This window comes from Petromyzon marinus, chromosome 14, assembly GCF_048934315.1.
Source record: "Petromyzon marinus isolate PM22_M1 ecotype Great Lakes invasive population chromosome 14, UKy_Petmar_22M1.pri1.0, whole genome shotgun sequence".
Lineage (NCBI taxonomy): Eukaryota > Metazoa > Chordata > Hyperoartia > Petromyzontiformes > Petromyzontidae > Petromyzon > Petromyzon marinus.
This window is the reverse complement of record NC_133680.1, coordinates 11,848,718-11,874,509: the sequence shown is the minus strand read 5'-3', so window position 1 is coordinate 11,874,509 and position 25,792 is coordinate 11,848,718. Positions and strand designations below refer to the sequence as shown.

The 25,792-nt window shown below is 43.4% G+C and overlaps 1 protein-coding gene across 4 annotated transcripts in view; it reads left to right on the top strand.

Moving 5' to 3' along the window:
* Positions 1 to 25,792, top strand: part of LOC116942267 (dynein axonemal heavy chain 3-like) — an 859,832-nt gene that overhangs the window by 542,397 nt on the left and 291,643 nt on the right. For all 4 annotated transcript variants that reach the window (XM_032953964.2, XM_032953963.2, XM_032953966.2 and 1 more), the window contains 2 exons: positions 2,436 to 2,555; positions 13,397 to 13,567. In XM_032953964.2, the coding sequence (XP_032809855.2) occupies positions 2,436 to 2,555; positions 13,397 to 13,567 (291 nt within the window). The remainder of the gene's footprint in view (positions 1 to 2,435; positions 2,556 to 13,396; positions 13,568 to 25,792) is intronic.

Below are 25,792 nucleotides of genomic sequence, written 5' to 3'. Positions count from 1 at the left end.
TATAGACTGCCAGTATGCTCACCGAGGTTAAGAACCAGGCTACAGTCTACATTATAGACTGCCAGTACACTTACCCAGCATAATAACCATTGCTACAGTCTACATCAAAGACTGCCAGTACACTCACCAAACTTAATAACCAGGCTACAGTCTACATTATAGTCTGCCAGTACACTCACTACGATTAAGAACCAGGCTACAATCTGCATTTGTGTTTTTTTGTTTATTATTTGTATTCACTTTATTTGTTATAATTGTTTTTTCTATCTACGTGACTTTACCGAAAAAAACCCAAAGAGTATGAATCCTTGCAGTCACGAAAGCTTCAAATCTAGAATATAGCTCTGCTGTATATGCGTATATATGCGTATGTGCAAGTACACATACGCATACACAGTGGAGCTGAAATCCTGCATAAGCTTGTATGTACGATTGGCCACTGTGGTGTAGCAGGGTTGTGTTGATGTCAGCCTCGCTGTTCAATGAGCTCTGCTGCGTTGATGTCAACGCTAATTGTCGTGCTCCTGAGCCACATTCATTCCGATCGCGTCTTCCTGCCATTTGCCATGCTGGATGCTGCCACCACAGTGGTGTCATGGTTAAGCCACTAGAACTTTTAAATCTTGATCAAAAACTAATTTCTTGAAGAGCGGATTTTTGGGTTTAGTTTGTTGTCCTTCCTCAGCACCTCTGATTAGCACGGTTGGCTATGTATGGCGCGAAATAAGATCGACATATAGACACAACACACTGGGCTTGGAATACATGGGTCGCCGGTTCATTTAAATCTCCGAGTGGGGCAGTTTAAACAATGCTGCAGGTTTATTAACCCCCTTGCCCCGTCTCTGGCCCACCCAGCAGTGTGAATGGGTTCACGTGCAGTCAATTGCCCCCCCCCCTTTCTTCCTTTTCTAGCTTTGCCCACTTACCTTTGGGTTGGGCCCACCACAACCCTTTATAAACTCTTGTTGTCAGCAGCTCTTACTCCTGTGTCAGCGGTTGTCCTGCTGTTTCGGTGCCACCTGATGAAGGTCGCTTGTGTTGCGATCGAAACGTCGTGATTTGTTTTACTTTATTTCTACCCACGTGACTTTACCGAAAGAACCAAAGAGCATGGATTCCTGCAGTCACGAAAGCTTCAAATCACGATTCAATTGGAGGGTTGTTAAATAAAGCGTGGGTACTCCCATCTCTTTGATGACGTCTGGGGAGCATGAAAGAGTAGGTCAAATACCCTCTCGAGCAGTGGTTCCCAATCTTTAAACATTCATCGTAGGCCATCATTTCGTAAAAACGAAGGTATTTCATACTATATAAGAAATCTATTTTCTGGCTGGATTCCTGCCTGGATTCCTGTCTGCCTGCCTGGATTCCTGTCTGCCTGCCTGGATTCCTGTCTGCCTGTCTGGTGAACGGCCAAGTGCGTGTGTGCATAGTGACGTTGCCGCGCACACCTGCACGATGACAATCATCCGCCATCCCACAGCGTTGAGCCGGGTTCATGAATCGCGCTGATGTAATGGAGGAGAGAGGGGATTGAGGGAAGGGAGAGAGGAGGGAGGTTAGGTAAGGAGAGACAAATTGGAATAGAGGGAATAGGGGTGGAGACAGAGGGAACGGCCATGAAATGGAGAGGAAAGAGAGAGCAAAACAGAAAGAGGAGATCGAGGGAAAGTGACCAGCAGTGGGAGGGAGGATTAGAGAGCGTCGAGATATACTGAGATGGGAAGGGGAGAGGTTATGAATAAAGAGAATGCGAGGTGAGAGAGAGAAACATGGAGAGAGATAGGGGGAGGGAAGTGGGTGAGATACAGTAACGGGAGACGAGGAATATAGAGAGACAGGTAGAAGAGCGGACAGGAATGGATGATAGAATAGATACATAGAAAACGTTGCAAAGCGAGACATTGCAATTATACAGCACAGAGAAGGCAAGAGAAAGGTGGAGAGAGACAGGGCTCCACAAAAGATATAAAGTTTTGCTGGCTGACTGGAAGGGATGGACAGTCAACCGAGGGATCTGCAGCAGTTTCACAGATCGCTTCCCACGTCTTTGCGGGGTACCATTGGTCTGCGGATCGCAGGTTGGAAAGTGCTCCTCTACGAGCGTCTCGAGACCATCGTCTAGTGTATGGGTGGACAAACCTATGACAGACCAAGTTTTTCGCACAGCGTGGGAGACGTACATTATTCTTTGGCACTGCGATACCAGCATGTTCTGCGTTATGCCCCCTCGATAGCGCCGCATGTGGTGGATCAAAGGGCCGCATGCGGCCCGGGAGATGGCAGTTGGTCACGCGCTGGTCTAGTGGAAGCCCTCCCACCAGCAGCGGTGTGAGAGCGAGCAACCGCAGGGCCGCACCTTTTACACGCCGTTTTTCCCGCGCTGACTTGGCGGCCCGTGTGTGCGGTATGCCCCCGTGCGTTGGCCGCAGTGCGTCGTGTTCAACTGCTCCGACGGGCTGGACTACAGGGCCATGGGCAAGTTCTTCAAGGGGCTGGCACAGTGCGGAGCGTGGGCGTGCTTCGACGAGTTCAACCGCATCGAGCTGGAGGTGCGTGCCCCCCTGCCTCCCTCTCCCCGCAGGGCCCATTAACCCGGCCCCGATTACTCGCTCCCACGCCCAGTGAGGAGGTCCTTTGCTAAGGCGATTATCAGGGAGCTATGAATGCATTCACGGACTGGGGTGGTATTAATTGGTTAGCTTCGCGAGCTATCGGTGGCGCGCGTGCACGCGAAGATAAACGGCCGGCGATTGCAGAATAAATGCGGGAGAGATGAAAGCGGTTGTGTAGGTAAAATGAATAAAAATTCAACTCATTCTTCAATAATACTGTGGCCTTAAGACGGAAATATATAACCGGCGACGTTTCAGACAATGCCCCTTCTCTTTAATAGCACATAAATGTGCGATATCCTGACACATTTCCTTTTATGTTTATTTATTTATTTAAGTTTCTCGCAGCATTATAGATTCACTAGCCTTTTGCCCGTCCAAGGACGGATATATTTCAGCAAATCTGAAACTTGCAAGCGAAAATCAGACTGCGACGTGATATTGATATTGCATCAATCAGTTCGTGTGCAATTTGTAAGGCCGCGATGACACAGACTTATTTCATTTAAAGGTTAAAATCCCTTGTTCATCATGACCTCCTATTTACTTCTATGTCTCAACAACAGCGTTACGGAGATCGCGTGATGCCGTGAGGGTTCTGCCTTTGTAGTGAGGGTTGTGAGTTGACGCCGAGGAGGGGGGAGGAGGCGCCTCGCCCCCCCCCCCCCCCCCCATGTGGAGTGACGTCAGCCACTAATTATTATTAATGAGGGGGGGGGGTCCATGTCGAGGACGGAACCTGTTCATGATTATTAATGAGGGGGGGGGGCTGGTCGACGTGGAGTGACGTCACGTGCAGGACACACAGACACACTCTGGGCTCATCGTAGTAAATTTGTTGTGTTATTTTAATTGTTGAGTGTGCACTGTTGCCAATTCGGCATTACCGAACGATGCATTTGCATGCGCATCTCCGAGCAATTATTTAACAAAACTAAAAATAACAAACTTTTAGAAATATTCTTCAGCGCCAAAAAATATAAATGTGACGTAAATAATTGGCTCCAAAGGTCGCGTACCTTGCGTAATGAGTTTCAACAAGCTGTAAAGCATGTTGTCACTGCAATAATGGGTTTAGTGTTTTTCATTTAAAAAAAAAATTGCTACGGTGAAATAAACTTAAACTTGCTCCCGTAATTTAACGGTGAACACATTACCTTGCGTGAATAAGAAGTTGCGCGCGCATTGTCAGCAGTTTTGTGTGTGTGTGTGCGCTAAACTGATTAAATAGCTAAATGTTTTGTGATAAATGATTTTGAAGTTCCCCTCATGCTCACACTCGAGCAAGCATACTGCTTGGCTAAGGAATATATATATGTTGCTCATAAATCACTTAAAATCCACACCTGCCATCTCGCTGGCCCCTTTCTGTACCGGAGGTGCTGTCATTGTTGCTCCAGAGTCTGCGGCTTGCGCGAATGTACTTGATTCGCGCAAGTGATATTGGAGTCATCAAAACGCAATTCATTTCTCTTTTTTTTTTGGTGAGAAAAATTGCTTTTTTTGTGTGTGTGTGTGTGAGATTTTTGTGAGCGCTGTCGTGCGCCGGTTGCGATTCATCTGAATTGCGGCGAAGCGCGGCGACGTGGCTGCCGAGAAGCTCGCAAACACCGAGCCCGGTAGCACTGCCTTCCCGTTCCGATAGCAGCCGCCCATCATGAAACCCGGGTGTCAGATGTACCACGTTGTTGTACTGCGTTGTACCGCGTTGTTATACCGCATCATACTGTGTTGCTGTACCGAGTTGCACCGCGTTGTACCGCGTTGTACCGAGTCGCACCAAGTTGTACCGAGTTGCACCGCGTTGTGCCGAGTTGCACCAAGTTGTAGCGAATTGCACCAAGTTGTAGCGAGTTGCACTGCGTGTTGCACCGCGTTGTAGCGAGTTGCACCACGTTGTAGCGAGTTGTACCGCGTTGTAGCGAGTTGTACCGAGTCTCAGCCGCATCTCCTTTGACTGATTGGGGTGCCACAGTGACGAGATGTTGACTACCTCGCCTGATGTACAGGAGGTCGTGGGTTCGATCCCGACCCTAACACCTGCTGTATATTTGGAGTTTGCATGTGTCTCTCCCTGTGGTCGCGTCGATTTTTCTCTGGGTCCTCCGGTTTTCCCCTCCACATTTATAAACATGAATATGAGTTTTGGAGTGTTTGGCTGCTATACATTTCCACATGATGAACTACTTCGTTGAGCTATCATTTGTGGTCAGGTCGCTTCTGAAAAAGAGCTATGGAGCTCCGTGGGCCTTACCTGGTAAAGAAAAACATAGTTTAGATTAATAGTGTTTTAGATTGTTCTAAGATGAACTATGTTTGTTTACGTGATTGCTTTGTCACTTATTTCAGAAAAGTTTTACCTCTGTGGATTAAAATGTTTTAGTTTCATTTCCATCTTAGCAACTCTTTTTTTGTGCAGGACGTAAACAATGTTGTACCCTCTGATGTATGCGTGAGATTAGTGGATCGGTAGCCTATTGAAGTGCCCTTCGAATTAGTTACATTCTTATTTTCCCGTGGTCTTTCCCAGGGCGAGGTGATGCTCCATTTGCTGTGAGTGTTTTAATTGAAACAAGTCTTTGCCTCTTAACTCAGTGCCTCGAGGCGAAGGAAGAACAAAGCTGGATTAAGCACGCTGATTCTAGGGTGAGGCTATCGAATACGAGGATTCAAATTAATAACTACTGAAAACTATACAGTGAGGGAAAAAAGTATTTCATCCCCTGCTGATTTTGTACGTTTGCCCACTGACAAAGAAATGATCAGTCTATAATTTTAATGGTAGGTTTATTTGAACAGTGAGAGACAGAATAACAACAACAAAATCCAGAAAAAACGCATGTCAAAAATGTTATAAATTGATTTGCATTTTAATGAGGGAAATACGTATTTGACCCCTCTCAATCAGAATGATTTCTGGCTCCCAGGTGTCTTTTATACAGGTAATGAGCTGAGATTAGGAGCACACTCTTAAAGGAAGTGCTCCTAATCTCAGCTTGTTACCTGTATAAAAGACACCTGTCCACAGAAGCAATCAATCAATCAGATTCCAAACTCTCCACCATGGCCAAGACCAAAGAGCTCTCCAAGGATGTCAGGGACAAGATTGTAGACCTACTCAAGGCTGGAATGGGCTACAACACCATTGCCAAGCAGCTTGGTGAGAAGGTGACAACAGTTGGTGCGATTATTCGCGAATGTAAGAAACACAAAAGAACTGTCAATCTCCCTCGGCCTGGGGCTCCATGCAAGATCTCACCTCGTGGAGTTGCAATGATCATGATAACGGTGAGGAATCAGCCCAGAACTACACGGGAGAATCTTGTCAATGATCTCAAGGTAGCTGAGACCATAGTCACCAAGAAAACAATTGGTAACACACTACGCCGTGAAGGACTGAAATCCTGTAGCACCCGCAAGGTCCCCCTGCTCAAGAAAGCACATATACATGCCCGTCTGAAGTTTGCCAATGAACATCTGAATGATTCAGAGGACAACTGGGTGAAAGTGTTGTGGTCAGATGAGACCAAAATGGAGCTCTTTGGCATCAACTCAACTCGCCGTGTTTGGAGGAGGAGGAATGCTGCCTATGACACCAAGAACACCATCCCCACCGTCAAACATGAAGGTGGAAACATTATGCTTTGGGGGTGTTTTTCTGCTAAGGGGACAGGACAACTTCACCGCATCAAAGGGACGATGGACGGGGCCATGTACCGTCAAATCTTGGGTGAGAACCTCCTTCCCTCAGCCAGGGCATTGAAAATGGGTCGTGGATGGGTATTCCAGCGTGACAATGACCCAAAACACACGGCCAAGGCAACAAAGGAGTGGCTCAAGAAGAAGCACATTAAGGTCCTGGAGTGGCCTAGCCAGTCTCCAGACCCTAACCCCATAGAAAATCTGTGGAGGGAGCTGAAGGTTCGAGTTGCCAAACGTCAGCCTTGAAACCTTCATGACTTGGAGAAGATCTGCAAAGAGGAGTGGGACAAAATCCCTCCTGAGATGTGTGCAAACCTGGTGGCCAACTACAAGAAACGTCTGGCCTCTGTGATTGTCAACAATGGTTTTGCCACCAAGTACTAAGTCATGTTTTGCAGAGGGTTCAAATACTTATTTCCCTCATTAAAATGCAAATCAATTCATAACATTTTTGACATGCGTTTTTCTGGATTTTTGTTGTTGTTATTCTGTCTCTCACTGTTCAAATAAACCTACCATTAAAATTATAGACTGATCCTTTCTTTGTCAGTGGGCAAACGTACAAAATCAGCAGGGGATGAAATACTTTTTTCCCTCACTGTACCTTTACTTTCAGCTAATGCAATCATTCACAGTTTGATTCAGAAGCTAAGTTAGTACTCATAGATGTGTTTTTATTACTAATGTTGCGGGTTTTTTTGACGAACAGAATACTGATCAATCATGCTGGCGATTTGCCAAATGAACTGCTCAGGACAAAGTGACCCATGGCATGTTCATAATGATAAACAGATTTTGGGTTTATAAGTATAAAAAAAATCACGATTGCCTCCTTGCAGAACAGGCCCTTGGCACGTACAGTGCTCGTTAGTTTACAGCTGAGCTAGATTTTACAAGGGCTTTGGCGCAGGGCCATACATGTTGACCTCAAGGTAACCTTTCTGAAAACTAATTTGATGTCTCTGCAAAAAGGATTAATAAGACCCCTGCATCTATTCCTTGAAATTCCTGTTGGCTCAAGGAGTAAGGAGGTGAAAGAGGACTTAATGTGCATAATGTGGCAGATTATGAAAAAAAGAATGTTAAGCTACGGAGTTGTGGAACCCTACACGACAGAAAGGCGGTTTCATGTGATGTGGTCAATTTCTCGATACAACTCCCAAGGATAGCTTGTGTGTGCCAACACGTGAATGAGGCCCATTATGTTTTGGGCATAGTGGTCCTTAATGGATTATATAAAACATTTAAGAACTGTGTTACTCGGAGGTAGGGGTCTGGGGCATAGGAAGTGCATGTGAATGTTTGAGTCACACTTGCATGTGTGTGGCCTCCCAACAAATTAACCAAGGAACGGAGCAAGATTTTCACGTGTAATTATACGCAGTGCACACAAGGCACTTCGTAGCACAGTTGCGGCAAGCGACTCAGATGTACAGAGCAAAGCGTGGGAGATAAGTGCGACTGTATAGATCCTATCGGAGAAAAGTGGTTGTGATGGGTTGAGGTTGGTGTACGGGGCAGAGGTGTTTCTAACTGAGGCAGGCATCGGAATGGGCAGTCAAGGGGTCAACAAGTAATGGGAGATCTAATATAGATGGTGGGGAGAGACTGTAAGAGCAGACCTTGGCAATCAGGTGTCATCTCTGTAGGTTTTAGCAGTTTATCTTTTTTAGAAGAAAATAGGTTGAGGTGAGAACCAGTGTCTAGAATGGTTGTATATTTCCACGTAATTGTTTCGCGCTTGATTATGTTGTCATTAAAACCGTGGATAGGGCAGAGAGACATAAAACTACACACACGGTCATCACTGTGAATAATCTTCAGCTGAGAAACTTGGGAGTGTGTGTGGGTGATACCTATTTGATAATGATAACTGTTGGCAGCTATCGATTGCCAATTCTCAATGTGAGCTTTTCGAAAATGAAATTGATGGCAGTGGTGAGGAATGGTACCCCCGTTGTACCCTTATCACAGATATCAAGAGGAAGTGAAGAATATGGAGGTAGTAGAGTTTGTTGTGTACTTATGTACACAAGGGGTGCTGTGGAGGTGAGATGTTAACTCGCTCGCTTGGTATACAGGAGGTCGTGAGTTCAATCCCGACCCTTGACGCCTGCTGTATATTTGAAGTTTGCGTGTTCTCCATCGTGGTCGCGTTGATTTTTCTCCGGGTCCTCCGGTTTTTCCCTCCACATTTAGAAATATGCGTATACGGTATTTGGCTGCTTTACATTTCCACACGATAAGCCACTTTGTTGAGCTATCATTTGTGACTAGGTCGCAACTGAAAAAGAGCTGTATAGCTCGGTGAGCCTTACCTGGCAAAATACAAAGTTTATAGTTTCATAGTGTGATTTAGTAATGTGCATTATACCAGAGGTTGTCAGAAGGACATCAAGAGCCTGGTTGCGTTAGCAAGGGTTGGTGCCTGATATCCTGAAATATCCTACATTTTCATAGAGATGTGAAGTGTAGTTTTAAATGTGGCCATTTGAGGAAGGGAGTAATGGCAATGTTACTGCATGTGTCATAGAGTTTGACTTGGACAAAGCAACGAGAAAACAAACTTCTGGTCCACGCATGCAGGTGCGTGGGAACTGTGTGGGGGAATATCTGTAAGGATAGGTTAAGCGAACAAGACGATCATGTGAGAGCACGGCAAGAACGTGCTGTGGACGTGATCGGGATAAGGAGGTCGGTTGCAAAGGGAGGAACCCGTGTGTGTAGGGTGCTGGAGGCACCTGGTCGACAGAGGCAATGGAGTCACACCCAGAGCTTGGCAACCAATGGGGAAACCAAAAGCGAGATGGTGCGAGACTGAAAAGAACAGGCCATGATGGCACCTTGGCTTTGGGAGAAGGTAGGGTATAATATGCAATATTTGCATCAGTATTATTTGTAGTTTTTTTATAGTGCTTTTGTTTTGCTTGCACTACTGTTTATACTTAGAATTTTACATAATTTAGATTTATATGTCAAACCAAATGTCTCCTTGCTTGAAGAAATGTTGGTGAGGCATTCATTTCTGTTGGAGGATTTTTGTTGAGTGAAAATTTATCGTGGTTAGGATTGAATAAATCTATAGGACAACCAATTTATACTTCATGATCATTTTGTCAGCGCCATTTATATACGTGCGACATTGCGATCAAATTCAAAGTGATTTCCTGCTCTTGTTTATAGCTTTAGGCCAGTCGTTGAAATTTCACATTCCTATTTTGGATGCAAGTCATTCCATCGGACAACTGTTGTCATCATGTACAGGAAAAAAAAACGGCTATCATATCACGTAAAATTAAAGTAAATATATTGAAATATCGATACAAAAATAATAGCTTTCATGAATATGATGCGTGGGGTGATAGGATAGGAATGGATTATATTGATGAGGGATTAACCCAAGGCCGTAGCCGTGGAGTCAACACTGGGGGGGACCAAATCTTCCAGGGGGTCTGGGGGTCCCCCCCCCAGAAAAAAATATAAATTTGAAAACGAATTTCCTGCCTAAAATATTAAAAAATGCACTAACACACAGGTTGGACTTTTTATTTTAAAAAATTACAATAATGTCTAATAGTGTATTGTATTACATTGCTCTGTTTTTTTCTTTTTTACATTTTCTTGTTTCATTCTATGTCATGGCAGAGATTAGGGATTAATAAAGTACAACCATAACCACAATCATATAAACAGAAATACATTTTATAGCAATATATTGGGGGTGGACATTTTGAGCATATTTGAATATTGGGGGGATGTGTATAATATATATTGGGGGGATGTGTCCCCCCAATATATATTATATCATATAAACAGAATTTTTTTTTTATAGCAATATATTGGGGGGGACATTTTGAGCATATTTGAATATTGGGGGGATGTGTATAATATATATTGGGGGGATGTGTCCCCCCAATATATATTATAATTACGGCCTTGGATGAACCATAGGCAATGGCGAAAGGATTGGTCTTCGGTTCGGATTAAAATTCGTGGATGGAACATTCCATTCTGGCAGTCTGAGAGTGGGAGGCTTAGGCAGAGGGAAAGGAGCCACCTCCGACTGAGCCGTGATTCACACAGGGCAGAGAGAGAGGCGACTGTGGGTACTGGAGGTGGAGATGAAGGGGGAGAGATTACACCGGAGATGTGCGTGGATGGGCGTTGGTCTTTAAAACAACGAGCTCATCTTGTAGCAGATCTATTACTGTCAGAAATCCTTTCGCAATGATGTTAAATGCCTTGTTTTTGACCTACATGTCTCCTTTGTGAAAGAGATATTGCATCTCGTCGGGTTGTCTTCTGGATATAAATGAAGAGTTTGATTGATTTGGCTCAAAGGCCTCTGCAATGCTCCCTTAACCCATACCCAATGAGAGCCAGCATTTGATACAATTTAAAGAAGTGTATGGTGTCACCATGATGCATGTTGTTTTACTGTCATCGCTGTTTTCGTACGTGCAATATATTTAAACATCGATTGTCACAACAGTGGCTTTCAAGCACAGGGACTTGCTTCCCCGCGGGGGGTGAGATGTCATTGGCAGCAGGGCGGAAGGTTCCAGACAGTCAGAGACAGTCTTTCGTGCAGGAAATCTATTTGAGGGATTTCGTATTACTGTCTGACACACCTTCTTTCTAGCATCAACAATACCGATTATATTTTTCCACAAAGATGTACAAAGATTATAAGTGCTCTGCCTCTTTTAGTACAGCATAAATGTGGGACTTTATATAGCTATGTATTAAATAGATATTTCGTGTATATCCTTGTTTTAGTAAGTGAATGTAGTATGTCACTGCTGACAAGCAGGATTGTAACATCTATGTTTGCCCTGGCCCATAAGGTTGCGAGTTAAAACCCTGGTCATGGATTGAATCAGCCCATCAATGCAAATAAATTCAGTACCACTGAATTTCAGTACTCAGTACCACTGAATTTCAGTACTACTGAATTCAGTACCACTTTTTGGGAAATCTAAAGTCACTGTCCTTTGTCTTTGTCAAGGGAATACGGTTAGCACGCTGTGCTATGGGTCAGCTTGGTCAAGTATGGTCAAACAACCCCGCAAGACTCACAGGGCTCTGGGGAACTTCATCCAGCAATTGATTGACAACGAGCAATAGATTATTATGATTTAAATTCTGAAGTCAGTATTTTTAGTGGTTTTGGAAGCCTGCCTAAAATGGAAAGTGGATCCAAAAATAACTGGAATGTAATAGGAACAATCTGTTGCAGGCAGTTTCAAATCAATTTATTCAGACTGATATTTTTTTATTTTAATGTTTTTTTGCTGAATGCTCTTGATGAATTGCATGAGTTTGAAAGGAGCCATATGCAGGTGTTTTATGCGTGTGGTCATCAGCACACAATACAAGGAAACACAATGTAATCACCCTTACTGAGGGAGTGGCGTTTGACTGGTGTGCAGTTGATAGTCTGCTGAACATGTCCACCCCCAAGGCCACCAATCAGAAGATGTCATTATCGAGCACTGTTCAATTTGCATCTTCTTAAAATAAAGTAATATACAAAGCGTTTGCCTGCATAACAATATTGAGGCAACGCTCATCTCCATTAGAAATCACTGAGTGGAAGTTCCACATTCTTCGGGCGAGTATTCCCATGGTTGACCACTATTGCCTCTCCACAAATCGGTGCCTATTTTATTAACCCTTTAGGGATAATGAACTGATGTGCCTTCCAACCATGGTTTCAGCTTTGTTACCGTCGCATTCTGAATTGAACACTCTTGCAGCAGCAACACGTGGTGGTAAGAACAGGTCACTATGGGTAGCAGGATACTCGTCGGGCATTTGGAGGTCAGGGATTGAATTTAAGAAATGTTGTTCTTATATGACCCGAGTCTGCATAAAAAAATAGTAGGCCATGTGTGCTGAGCATCATGATCCAAATTAGCCATATTTGATTAATTACTCAAGTTATTTCACTTGGAATAGCTACATAACAGCATCACCCCGTACTCGCAGACTGCTGAACATATGCCGGCCGGTGCAGTGTTCAGCTTGTGCCACACAGAGACAGTTGCCACTGGGGGCCCCCTTGGCTAGACTGTAGCAGGGCATTGGAATGATTGAGATGAAATGTAATCTCAGGGGCTTTGGGTTGCTGAGGCATTTCAAGTTCCCTATATATTTGAAACATTCTTAAATCCTTATTGACAAAAGGGCTGTACATTTATATATTCCTTAGGCAGCACGGATGTGCTGCTTTGTAGTCCATGGGCGAGACCAGAATTTGATACCACTAAGAGGTGTTACATATTTCATGATACCAGTTTGTGTACATGGCTAATAAAAGTGGATTATGTGATAAGATGCTTATTATATCATCTTAATGCAACAGTTCACTTTTATTGCCAATTTAAAGATGTTGGCACAACCCAAGATTCGCCATCTCAGTTGGTACCGACAAGTACAATATTTGGAGAGAGAAACAACCTTTAAAACACATTCATCAATAACACCACCTTAAAAAAAATTAAATAAAGCAGGCAACATCTTTGGCAATGGCCCTCATAGCACAGAGATGAGGAGGGTTTATGAGGAAGGTCCATTGCCCGAGACGTCACCTGTTATATATAATTTTCTTTTTAAGGCAGTGTTATTGACGAATGTATTGAGAGTTCCTGTTATTTGTTCTTTTGCACTACTGCCACCTCAGCAGCGGTAGCATCATTGTCACCAGTTAGTCAAATATTTGGCCCGGCCCCATTATTTCGCCGGGATAAATTTCCACGGGATGATGAGCCACTTCGTACCGCTATCACTTGTGGTCGCCAGGTCGCTTTTGAAAAATAAGTTAATACCTCAGTGGGCTCTTCTACCTGCCAATATAAAGAAAAAAAAATTCAAATTGGATTTGTATATTTTAAAGTTATTTGTTTACCTTTCCTATACGTTGCACTCCTGTCATATTTTTCTATTGTTTGTTGTTATAACGGTCTGACCTGCCCCTACTTGACATCTGTAAAAAGAGAGCTTCATAATTCATCGGACTCCTCCTGTATAAATATATATTCTGATTCCGATTCTGCGCTTGTGTCGCGGTGCAGGTGCTGTCCGTGGTCGCCCAGCAAATCCAGACGATCCAGCGAGCGGTGGCCGAGCGGCTGCACAGCTTCGTGTTTGAGGGCACGGAGATCACGCTCGACTCGTCCTGCTCCATATTCATCACGATGAACCCCGGCTATGCCGGCCGTGCCGAGCTCCCGGACAACCTGAAGGTATCGTGGCTCCGCGCGGAAGCACGCTTTGCGTGATCGCGTTGTGCCTTTTTGTTTTGTGCGTTTGGGTTCAAGGTGAGCGCGCAGCCCCACGCCACTGCTGGCCGAAGGGTCTCCACTCGAGGCGAGCCGTAGAGAGTTGCCCGCTAGAGGGTCTTTGACGTTGCCCTTCGGCGCTGGCCAGACGTTATGGGACGAAGTGGGAGTACGTACATTGTAGAGCACCAAATGCGACCTGCCAATCGGCTTCACAATAGTAGCCGTTTATACCGCTGGGTGGACAACAAAGATTGGCGGGTGGGGGTGGGCGGAATTCAAGGAAATTGCACCATTGTTTCAAGTACCGCACCAAGAGATGGGATGGAACTGGCAACTTTTGATTGCAAGTCCAGTGTGCTAATCCGTTACACCACAGGAGCATCCCTCCAAGTCAAAATCAATCTATTCAACTTCTTGCTCAAGCCCCATCCCTATTGGCTGACTCCTCGGCCTTGTTGAAATTCTACGGTTGTATCACAATTGTTTGTGTCTCCATTGGATAGCAACTATTGACTCTCTGCAGCTACTGAGTCCATATTTTATTGACGCCCCCCACCCCCCCCCCCCCGGGGATTCGGGGCTGTATGGGGGGGTGTGGATGTGTTTGAGCGCTGACGTGTTGTAAACGGTTAGCACACACTGTGTGTGCTACGATCCCATAGACTCTCATTGTAAATTTGCCATTCGAACCCCGCTTAGTTGTTCACTAGCTTGGCTCGGCCAAAAGTGTTTGCCATTGTCAACACTGTGGGAACAAAAAACAAAAGCGACCGGGCATGCGGCTGGCAACTAACACCTCATCAAGTAACGTGCCATTGCCAGTGGGAGATCGCCTCCAGCATTTCGTCCTTACAATGAGTGCGGCTAAACTGGGGATATTTGTCAGTAACAGTTTTTTTACCGCATTATGATCCCATATGGCTTGCTCTCTACGACTTAGCATAAACACCGTTGCATTTTGTTGAACGGGTAATACGTTTGCACAGGGGCTTCATAATAAGTCCCCCACGTACATCTTTAAAATATATATATTTGAACCACCCATCTTTTACACACACAAAGACGAGACTACACGCCATGGCCAGTGCAGTCATCGTCGTAGACTGTACTTCACCGCATGAGAAACCCATTGGGACATCATAGTAATTTGGCAATGGTGAGGGAGGTTAACGAAGTGGATTAGCACATGCTATGCAGACCTAAACTACAGAAAACTAAGAGATCTACGCACAGTAATTCCAGTATGTGACAGAGTTAAGCGCAACTTTGGAGCTCGCGAAACATAACAAAGTACGAATAAGATCTGGACTTTGCAATATCATAAACAAATGGTACAAAATCACATGAGCTGGAAATTAGATCAGAAACAATTACATACAAAACCATTGTTGTAAAATTCTGGTTCCATATGAATGCTGTATAGCATTTTATATATATTGTAAATCAACTTTCCCACTCTCACTGGCCTGTCAAAGATGAAGCTTGACAAGCAGATCTCACGGTAGGAATAAATTCTGGGAAGATTTTTTTTAAAGTTCCAATCCACCACAAGCATCATATTAAACCATCACATCCATAGCCATTGCGTTTCAATGCGTGCAGTGTCACATGGCTTAACAAGGCAATGACATTAGTTAACAGGCATCTCTGGCTTTGAGTACATGTACATGTGGAGATTGATAGGGATATCATGGTGGGAGAGGGTAAACCAATTTGGATGTGTTTAAAAGAGAATATAGTCGTGACATGTCATTTAGGTATTCAGGAATAGGAGGCGTCAATGAGTGGAGTACACGCATACGATGGGAGGAGGGCAGATTACCGAGACAGCCACCGGAGTGGCACCCAGAGGTCACTGACCAAGAAGAAAACCGTAAACCAGATGGTGGAATACTGTAGGGGCATCCCCTGGAACTTTGGAACGGGGAGCGGTGGTGCAACGGGTTAGCACGCTGCGCTACGAATCCGGGGACGTGAGTTCGATTCCCGCTCACGGCCAACACCGGCGATGATTATCTGAAGCGGTTCTGGGCCTCCCCTATGTTGATTCAGCCTCAAATAAGTACCTAGTGCGGTGTGTAAACATTGCCACTAGGGAGACAAAGGTGGCCGGGCGTGGTGATGGCCACCCATTCCTTTGTGTGCCGTCCCGGCCTTCATAGGTGCTCGCTAAGAGCACTTGCCCCAACAGTCTGTTAAGGCTATGCGGAGGGATCTTTGTCTTTTGTTGTATCGAATGTTAGATTTTTAGATTTTATTGAATTCAGCAGGAGGGCCTCAATGAGCTGTTGGATTTCATTTCATAGGCAACCCGCGACGGTACAGATGTTATACAGTACAGCACAGATCTTAGTTACATCTAAGGTCTGAAGGCATGTCACCATTGCATTGATTATGCTGAACTTCATTGCACTTTTTATTTTACACTGTGATAGTCCTCTGGATAGACTGTCCCTCACCAAAGGAATGTGGAATTTCTACGACTGCTGTGCGACTGCCAATGTGGAAGAGCACTGCTCTGTGTTTAAAGTAGACACGGTATTGTTTTTCTTGGTACAGTTTACCAATCAAATTTCAAGACTTGACCATTAACCACTATATCAGTTGGCCATTTATTGTATTGTTGTTGTGCTTTTGTGTACTTCTGATTAAGAAAATTAAAAGAAAAACACTTTATAGAGTTCTTCTGGAGTTAAGCCTGCAGTAATAATAATATTTTTTTATATAATCGATAACGTGCATGCTGTCAGTTACCCAAACATAATTACACAAGTCAATTAACTATGAAAGTGATTATGTAATTTAAGCATCATGCTATAAAATACTCTTAAATTATTTCGCAAAGCACTGATTGAATTGATAACAGCTCAGTATTTTAAGCTTTAATTATTGAGTTTGCTATTGCATATATGTTTTGTCAGGAAATACAATTTGGAGGAAAAGTAAAGTTAGAAAAGATAATCAGGATATCATATCTTGAAAAACGAAAGACATGCATTGTACATTATACGAAATATCGTAGAATCGGTACGTTGTGGAAACCGTAGCTTAGACACACAAGGCACACACACTGTTCTACGAGTGTTGCCATATGTACCTGGAATGATTTATCTCTTGCCCAACAAACAGAAAAAAATTCAACACATTCCTCAATAACACTGTGGCCTTAACAGAAAGAAGCCTATATAAAAGTCAATGTTATTACCTCGGTGCTATCATCCCGGCTCCTGTGTTGTGGTCGATGGCATTTCTTCATAGCACGTAGAAAGGCCAGAGAGATAGTGGTTCGTTAATGAGGTTTGGAGACTGCACTTAACACCGTGGGGTCTGATGAGAATTTAATTTACACACATGTTTTGTTATAAGTTATTTTTTTTAATGGGCTTATGATTAGTGACCTCATAGTAGCCATTGCGCAACAGACACACACTGCCAAGTGAGTCGCTGGTAAAAATGTTCAAAAGCATATTTTTCAATAACTCGCATCCCACAAAGGTATCTGGTGCTGTATCTCAGATCACGATGTGTTACCGTTGTCAAAGTAAGGCATGAAGGTTGAATTTAATTTTGAAGGCATGTGGCAGTGTGAGAATCTTGATGTGTGGGCAAGCAATTTTCTGTCTGTTATTTCTTTCCGTGGCTTGGCACAGGAGAACTTCTGACGCAGAACTAATTGCTGCCTCCCTGCATAATCATCTTCTTCACTCTCAAAGGGCACGTCAGCCTCGTTGTTCCTGCTCGTTTGAACATTAAACAAAGCGGCGTAACTTTATAACACGTAGTATTTCGTGACCAATATTGTCCATGAAAGAGTTTTTGGGTTGGATGACATGAATATGAATGTGTCGTTAAACCCGGCACCACCCGACACAGCCAATTAGTAAGGTTGTTCACGTAAAAAAAAAACTGTCCCAATTCATATCGGTTGGGTCTTTCAGTGAAGCCACGTAGATAGAACAAATAATAATAATAATAAAATAACAATATCACGACGTTTCGATCGCAACACAAGCAATCGTCATCAGGTGAAATATATAGCGGGAGAGTTGCTAAGAATATATAGCGGAAGAGCTGCTGTGAATATATATTCTATATATAGATATATATTCTATATATATATCTATATATAGATCGAAACGTCGTGATATTGTTATTATTTTTATTATTTGTTATATATCTACGTGGCTTTACCGAAAACCCCAACGAATATGAATTCCTGCAGTCACGAAAGCTTTAAGTCAAGAAACATCCCAATTCGTTACTAGTACAGCACACCGTTGTGTTGGAGAGTAAACCCACAACATGTACAATGAGTACGGTGTTTCGCGAGTAATTACAACGAGCATCATTAGGCGACAGCCAGAATTGTCGCCTGATTCCCTACTACAGCCATGAGTCTAAACGCATCTTTCTACATATGGAGGGAAAACCGGAGGCCCTGGAGAAAAAATCCCCTCAACTACTGGGAATAACATGCAAACTCCAAATATACAGCAGGCGTCAGGGTTGGGATCGAACCCACAACCTCCTGTATACCAGACGAGGTAGTTAACATCTCCAAGTCACCGTGGCTGTCATGCTGGATTTGTATACGCATATGTAATCGCCCTCCGACTAAGTACTATTCCAATGGGGTAGTCACGGATGGACAACTCAACAAACTACAACAACAGAAACTGGAAACCTTAGTCGTAAACGAGATGAGAAAATCGAAATGCCACAGATTAATGTGCTTTGCTAAGGATACTTACGGAGCGGAGCAGCATAAACACAAGCTTGAAAAGCACACAGACGCACATACTAAAAGCAGCCGTATGTGGGAGGGCTGGGGTGATTTCTTGAGTTTGTGATGACGCACCAACAGGTATCCGCCGATGCTTTTGGAAGCGGAATAAAATTTTGGCCAAAGCGATGTGTCACGCGTCAACACGGCTTGCTGATAAAAATGCATCACAAGCATTTCTTGGGCAGAAATGCTTGTCATTTTATGCCAAGCGGGGTGTAAGGTACACACGTGCGTCCAAGTGGCAGATAAGAATGTGAATTGGTTTGCGTGCGTGTGTGTATGTGCGTGCACAATTTGAGTCTCCAAAACTACAACAGTTGCATGATCTACTCCATATAGTTTGATAAAAGTTCCTTAGGATGGTATTCTCAGATATATGCTGCACATATTTCATGTTTAATATCTAATATGAAACGTATTGATTCTACATAGAGAGGTGTGCATGTATATTTTATAAAATATATTTTATAATTGATTACCTTTCACATTAGTGAACTCGTTGAGAAATTATCACAGATAGTAAGCATACCAATCCATTAGTATATGGTTAATGCATCCAACTCTTTAGGGGTGGTTACCACTATTATAGAATCCCCAATAAAATGCTCTATGTTTGATGGGCCCGACGGTGGTGGGATGTTAACAACCTCGCCTGGTATACAGGAGGTCGCGAGTTCAATCCCGACCCTGATGCCTGCATATTTGAAGTTAGCAGCATGTTCTCCCCGTGGTCACGTGGATTTTTATCCAGTTTTTCCCTCCACATTTAGAATCAATGTGCGTTTAGAGTATTTGGCTGCTATAAATGTCCACGTGATAAGCCACTTCATTGAGCTGTCATTTGTGGCCAGGTCGCTACTGGGAAGAAAAAACTACATAGCTCAGTGTGACCTTACCTGGTAAAATAAAAATAGGATGTGGTTTCAACCTATATAATAATAATAATCTTGTTCTCATGTGTATTCTCTTTGCACTCCTTCACTCCGACTGTTTGCCCCATTTTAATAATTTCAAGCATTGTATATGTAATCAGGAAGAGGAGTGTGTGATGGGTGGGGCACGTGTGCAGGATGGAGGAGGGCAGGTTACGGGGCCAGGCCATGGGAGTGGCTCTCAGAAGTTAATGTTCAAGGGGAAGCTCGTAAGCCACGATGGCCGTTTACTGTAAAAAAAAACAGACCGCAGAGGTCAGATGTGGACTCTGCAACAGCTGCAGAACTTGGCAGCAGGAAGTGTTGGCAAGGTGCGGTCTCATTAACTGCGGTGACCTCTTGACCTTGAACATTTGTCGTTGCCCAGCCCCCTCCAAAATTGTTGGATTTCCTCGTCTCCTTTTGAACCTCCCATCATCTTTGTCTAAACTTTATTTTCTTAACCTCCATCTCGCTCTCCCGTCCAACCCAGCTCCAACCATACACATAGCCCCGAACCCTAACTCAATTGTTAGCTTTACCCATTCCATAACGACTGTCCACTCACCCTGACTGATGGCTCCACTTTATGTAACCTACAAATGACCCCGACCCTCGTTTCACTCATAGGCTTTCAACAGAGCCCTGGTTTTAGTCTCTCTGGCCACCGACCTTACCCGCTGGCCCTTATTACATCTAACCGCTTCGCAACTCCCCGTATCGCTTCTCATTTTGCCCCCTGGACAGCGATGTAGCCACCGTACTGGCTGGCCTTGCGTTGAATCAAGCAGTGTGTGGTGCCGGTGACCATCATAAGCAGCATGCAGCCCCAGAGGAGAACAGTTGAGGATTGGTTTTCGCATTGATGTATATGCCACTTTCAGTCAATTTTTATGGACCGAAATAAACCAGGGGAAACAAGCCCCCCTGGGGGAAGAGCGTAAAAAGCACACCTTTGATTGTGTTTCTCTGTAAAAGGCAACGTGGGGTAGTGGTACACTCGCATACAGTATATGCGTGTGTTATTGTTTTTTTTATAGTCTACTTTGCCAGTGTATTGTAGGTCCGCTGGTTCTCATTAACTGCTGCACGTGTCATGCGGGGGTAGGGGGGGGTACATAGTTTTGTTCTCTTACGCCCTGGGCGTTTATATTATATTTTTTTATGAAGCCTTAGAAAAATACCAGCTTCTTCACGTGGTGTATAATAAAGAGGGGGAAGTGCAGAGCTCTGCACTATTGAATAGTTGTTGCCATTTGGCTGCGAAGTGCACAGTTATTCTCCGTAACACATTCACAGCTATGAGGATGCATATGCAATTCGTGTTTGCACTATATGTAGGACGCTAAAAAAAACGAATCTACCTACCTCAGCAAGTTTTGTTCATTCATTGCTTCTCCATTGTAAAAAAGTAAGGGCCCGCATTTTGCTTGCTCATACCACTGCTGGCAAAAGGCCCACCGCCAGAGCGAACACTCGAGAGTATTTGGTCTCCTTCTCCACGTTGAATGGACATTTTGGCAGAGATAGGGGCACCCACACCGCCGATCCACTCGCTCTGGCGCACCCATTTACATTGTTCGGTGAACAGAGGCGGGTCCACTGCCATGCCGGGAGATGGAATCAGTGAACCCGGCGACATCTGGATTGCAAGTCCAGTGTGCTAACCGTTAAATGATGACATCTACTTCCCCATTATTAGAGGTTCAACATACGTAGACGTGATCTGCTTTATATCCATATGTCCTTGGAATGTAACGAGACTATCCCTGCATGAAGAAAGAATTCACCGGTCATTTAGTGACCTCAGCATCTCCATAACGTAACCCCCCCACCACCACCACACAACTGTGTGGATGGTTTCTTTATGACACAATAAAACAATAAAACTGCTCGCAACCAAATAACAGTGGCAATCAGTGTACCTGGAGGTGGCCCGGTAGTGTTCCACGAGTTAATTCTGCCGGCAAGAGCACAGTGCCAACGCCGCCGCTGGGATCCTGGCTTCACTTTGTGTGTTTTGCAGCGACGTGCGATTGAAATGGGTTCGCGCCTGTCACGAGCTGGTCATCTTGGCTCGGTCACCAACAAAGCTTGAGTTTTTGTTGAATTTCATACCTTCACTTAAGTTGGTGTATTGCATCTTAGAGAACTGCACAGTTTCAGTACACACGTGTAAATGAAAAAAAAGGTGTGCCACCCATTGTGGATAATATATAGCTCAGTAGGCTTTACCTGGTAAATATAAAAATAGTTGAGTTTTAGTAGATTTATTTCTTTATTGTTTATAATTTGCTTACTTTTCCTATACTTATAATTTTTTTGTAACTTTCTGACCCGCCCCTACTGGACATCTGTGAAAAAGAGCTTCATAGCATATCGTATTTATCCAGGATAACTAAATATTATGATTCTGATTAAAGTGAATTCAGTGTTTCTACGATGTCATCTTCCGGGGGCTATTATTAGACACGACACAATGCATTTGCTGGCTATGAGAGTTCCGAACGGAAATTCGATTCGTCCCATGGACAGCAGGCCGATTGTGCAATCGTAATAATAATAATAGTGAATACAAGTTATAATGAAAATAATGCTGCATGGTAGGGTTAAGGCTATCGGCTGAGAAACACTGAAGAGCCTGATATAGTCACGAGCAACTTCATAAACAGGGCCTCCCTGCTCTTGCTGGCTCCGTAGTGCTGACTCTACAACTGACAATGCATCTCCGACCCACCTATCAACCAAAGCATTTGAATAAGAATGAGTTATTTTTGGTTATTTGAATGTAATATTAAAGTACTGCAATTATCCTTTAATAGTAGAATTTTCCCCATATAAGCCATTTTGCATGCTCTATGCATTTAGTGTTATTATTTGCACGATTGTGCCCTCATTTAGCTCATGAGCTGCATTTTATTTCCTTGTGTCTCAGGTCTCTCTGCTCATATAGACATTGCCTCAGTTGACGTCCACTGGGTCATTAACAACAACAACAGAGGTCGACTGGCATACTGTACTATTTATTGTGCTGTTTAGTTTCTCACAGATGGACTGTTGGGTCAAATTATTCTGGTACTGTTTTTGGCAGCGGAGTACAAATGAAATAACATACCGCATTCATCATGAACACAGCCTTACAACAGAGCACTTTGTGCCGTAATAGGTGAATGCTCTTGCAATTTAGACTCTCCACCATCAAGAGAGAGTTAAATGATAGACTGGCTTACAGCCGGAGATTGCAATTAACACTTTGTTAAGCTTTAATTCGCCTCTTAACACTTTCTAACGACCATTGAAAGCCCTCGCGCATCAACTCTCTCAGTCTGCCTGTATCGAGGGGGCACGATAACTCTCCTAAAGATGATCCAACGCGAACTGAGGTGTCATTTAACGTTCTGCTGCTTGTAGGGAATTGATTAAAGGGAGATCTAAAATTATAGATCCAACAAAGCAAAAATTTATATTTGCAAATATCAAAAAGTATTTTGTCCTGGCAGCTACAGCATTTGCTTTCATACTGTTAAATAAATGTGTTGAATATGCATGCATTATATAATGCATGCATATGCAATATTTTTCTTCTTTGTTTCTATTTAGAGCACCTGGAAAGGTGAGTCCGGTGGCAATGTGCATACTGCACAAAGGAAAGGTTGGGACTTCAAACTCCCATGGGAGTGGACCCACCATCCTTCCAATATAAATTTTTAGGAAGTCATCAGTGAATGCCTTTTGAGGAGACTGTCCTCAGCCATAGGAATCTTGAATTTTCACCATCGGTCAGGGGTCTTCAATGGAGATGAACACTTCAAAATGTTTATTTTCATATGGGGACACTTGGATAATATTTGTGTTTCGAGAAAACCACCTTCAAGGAATGCACAACTAAAAAACAAATCTCTCCTCTTGTACTCTTTGGTTCTATTCGGTAAAGTCACGTAGGTAAAAAATAAAACAACAAAAATCACGACGTTTCGGCCACAACACAAGCGGCCTTCATCAGGTGAAGGGACCAGACTGTCTCGAGGACAGCGCTGGAGTGAACACAGCCAAGCTCAGACCACGACCTTTAAGCTGTGTGAGAGGAATCAAGGTGCCTTGACAAAGGAATTAGCATAAAAAATTATCATTTACTTGGCGGACTTAGCACGATGAAAGGTGAACATGTGCAGGTCGGCGAGGGGGGGGGGTGTGAAAGGGAAGAAAAGGGAAGCACGAAAGTTTGGGGTACCACTACTTGAAAAAATATACTGTACCATTGAAAATTAGTTTAATGTTTGGTTCGATTTAGAACATCTTTCCAATGGTTGCTTAATTTGAAACCATCTTCTCGGTTGAAATTGTGTCCGTGTTTGTAAATCTGAATTGCCTCGTGAACAAATCTGATAAAAACCCACGGGTTTGCAAAGAACCTTGGTATCGGAGAAAATTATATCGTGATCACCCACAGCGTTGTAACAGTGATCAGCCACGGCAGAAGAATTCGTTCTGCCGTGTTTCAAATCTGATTTGTGCTCGCGAATTCGGTCAGAGACATGTCGCTTCGTCTCCCCGATATAGCAGTCACCACAGGTACAACTCAATTTGTAAACACCGGGGTACTGTAAGTCAGGAATGACATCCTTCATGGTTGGGATCAGATCACGAATTTTGTGTACTGTATTGAACCGGACCTGGATCTTGTGTTTGTTTAGAATTCTGGAAATCTTTTTAGTGACGCCTGCTATATATGGTGTTGACCGGAGTATCAAGTGGTTGTTTATGTATGGAGGGAGAGACAGCTTGGCGGATGGCACGGTCAGAGTACTTCTGGTCAGTGCCAAATGATTTAAAAGTTTCATAAAGAAGACGAAAGTACGTTGATGTTACTTTAATGAGTACACTATTAACATCACTGACATTAATAACGTTCTCTTTGATACTTTAGTGTGCACCAAGTCGCTCCTGCAATTTAGACTTTCCTGGTCTCTGGACGTCTCCCCTTGTAAAAATAAAATTAACTTCACTCGACTTGAAAACCAATTTAAAGTGTTTATTTGCTCGTTACTGAAGTGTCAAATTTGTGCTGGGCAGCATAAGACGTGCAGCCTGCTTAGGTATGTTCTAGATACATTATCGATAACGCACCTCCGATAAACACAGTTGGCTATGTACGGTGTGAAAGAAGTTCAACATACATAAAGATAAGAACTGTTTGTGTTTTTATTGCATTTTCCACAATTATGATCGTACAATATGGCACCGACCAGAAGTGCAAATGTTCAGTTTGATCTTGTTAGCTCTAACACTTTCATAAAATACCTGAAATGATTTCCATTGAGAACATTGAGAATGTAAATTTACTTGACACACACGTAAGGAGAAATTATCCCAGTGGGTTATGACCACGTGATGCCTCACATTCACCAAGACAATGCAGTGAATGTGCCAGGGGGAAATAAGCACATGAAGAGCAATGCTGTTATCTTTAAAAATGTTAAGAAAACTGACCATAATGGGCAGCGTGTTTTTTTTTTCTCTCAAAATGTTATTGTAATCTGTGCACATGACATGATGAAACTAAATTTCGATTTAAAGCGTTCGTGACTGCAGGGATTCATTGTGACTTTACCTACAGAACCAAGCCGATGAAACTAATTGCTCTGTTTAATAACCCATCTTTTTAATAACCCAACTCGTATCTCTTTGGTCTTAATTAAACTATAAACTCGTTTTTTTTATTTTACCAGGTAAAGCCCACTGAGCTTGAAAGCTCTTTTTCAGAAGCGACCTGGCCACAAATGAAAACTCAATAAAGTGACTTAATCACGTGAAAATGTATTGCAGTTAAATATTTTAAACGCATGTTGATTCTCAATTTTGGAGGGAAAACCCGGAGGACCCAGAGTAAAATCCATTGCGACCACAAGGTGAGAGACAATGCAAACTCCAAATATACAGCAGGCTTCAGGGTTGGCATCGAACCCACGACCTCCTGCAAACCGGGCGAGGTAGTTAACATCTCGCCACCACGGCACTCCTGCCCCCCCAGGAGGGCTGGGGGGATGTGATGTGGAAGGCAAGCATGTTCATGCTGTAGGCCACTGTAAGTTGGCTTGACATTTATGACTCTTCAAATTATTTTTTTGTAGTCTTCTGTGACGGTTACCAGGACTAATGGAGCCAAATGAAGGCAAGACATAGGGAACCGTGTGACAGGCTGGAGAAGGTCTGATGCTTGCCTGTGTGACTTCCTTGTTAAACATCAAAACAGCATTTCTGATGATAACTTTAACTGTTGTGCAGATATGTCAAAGAAGAAAAATAACTTATTTTGCCAAAGAACCTTATGTTATTAGTGCTGGAGCATGTATTTATCGCATTCACTAAGTGTATCTCAATGCTGCTGTCAAGCAAAAAGTAATATTTCGTGGCATTTGAATTCTGTAAAAAAAATCAACGTGAAGTTTTATAAAATAAAGGGGCGTGTTTGGTTTTAGTAGATAATTG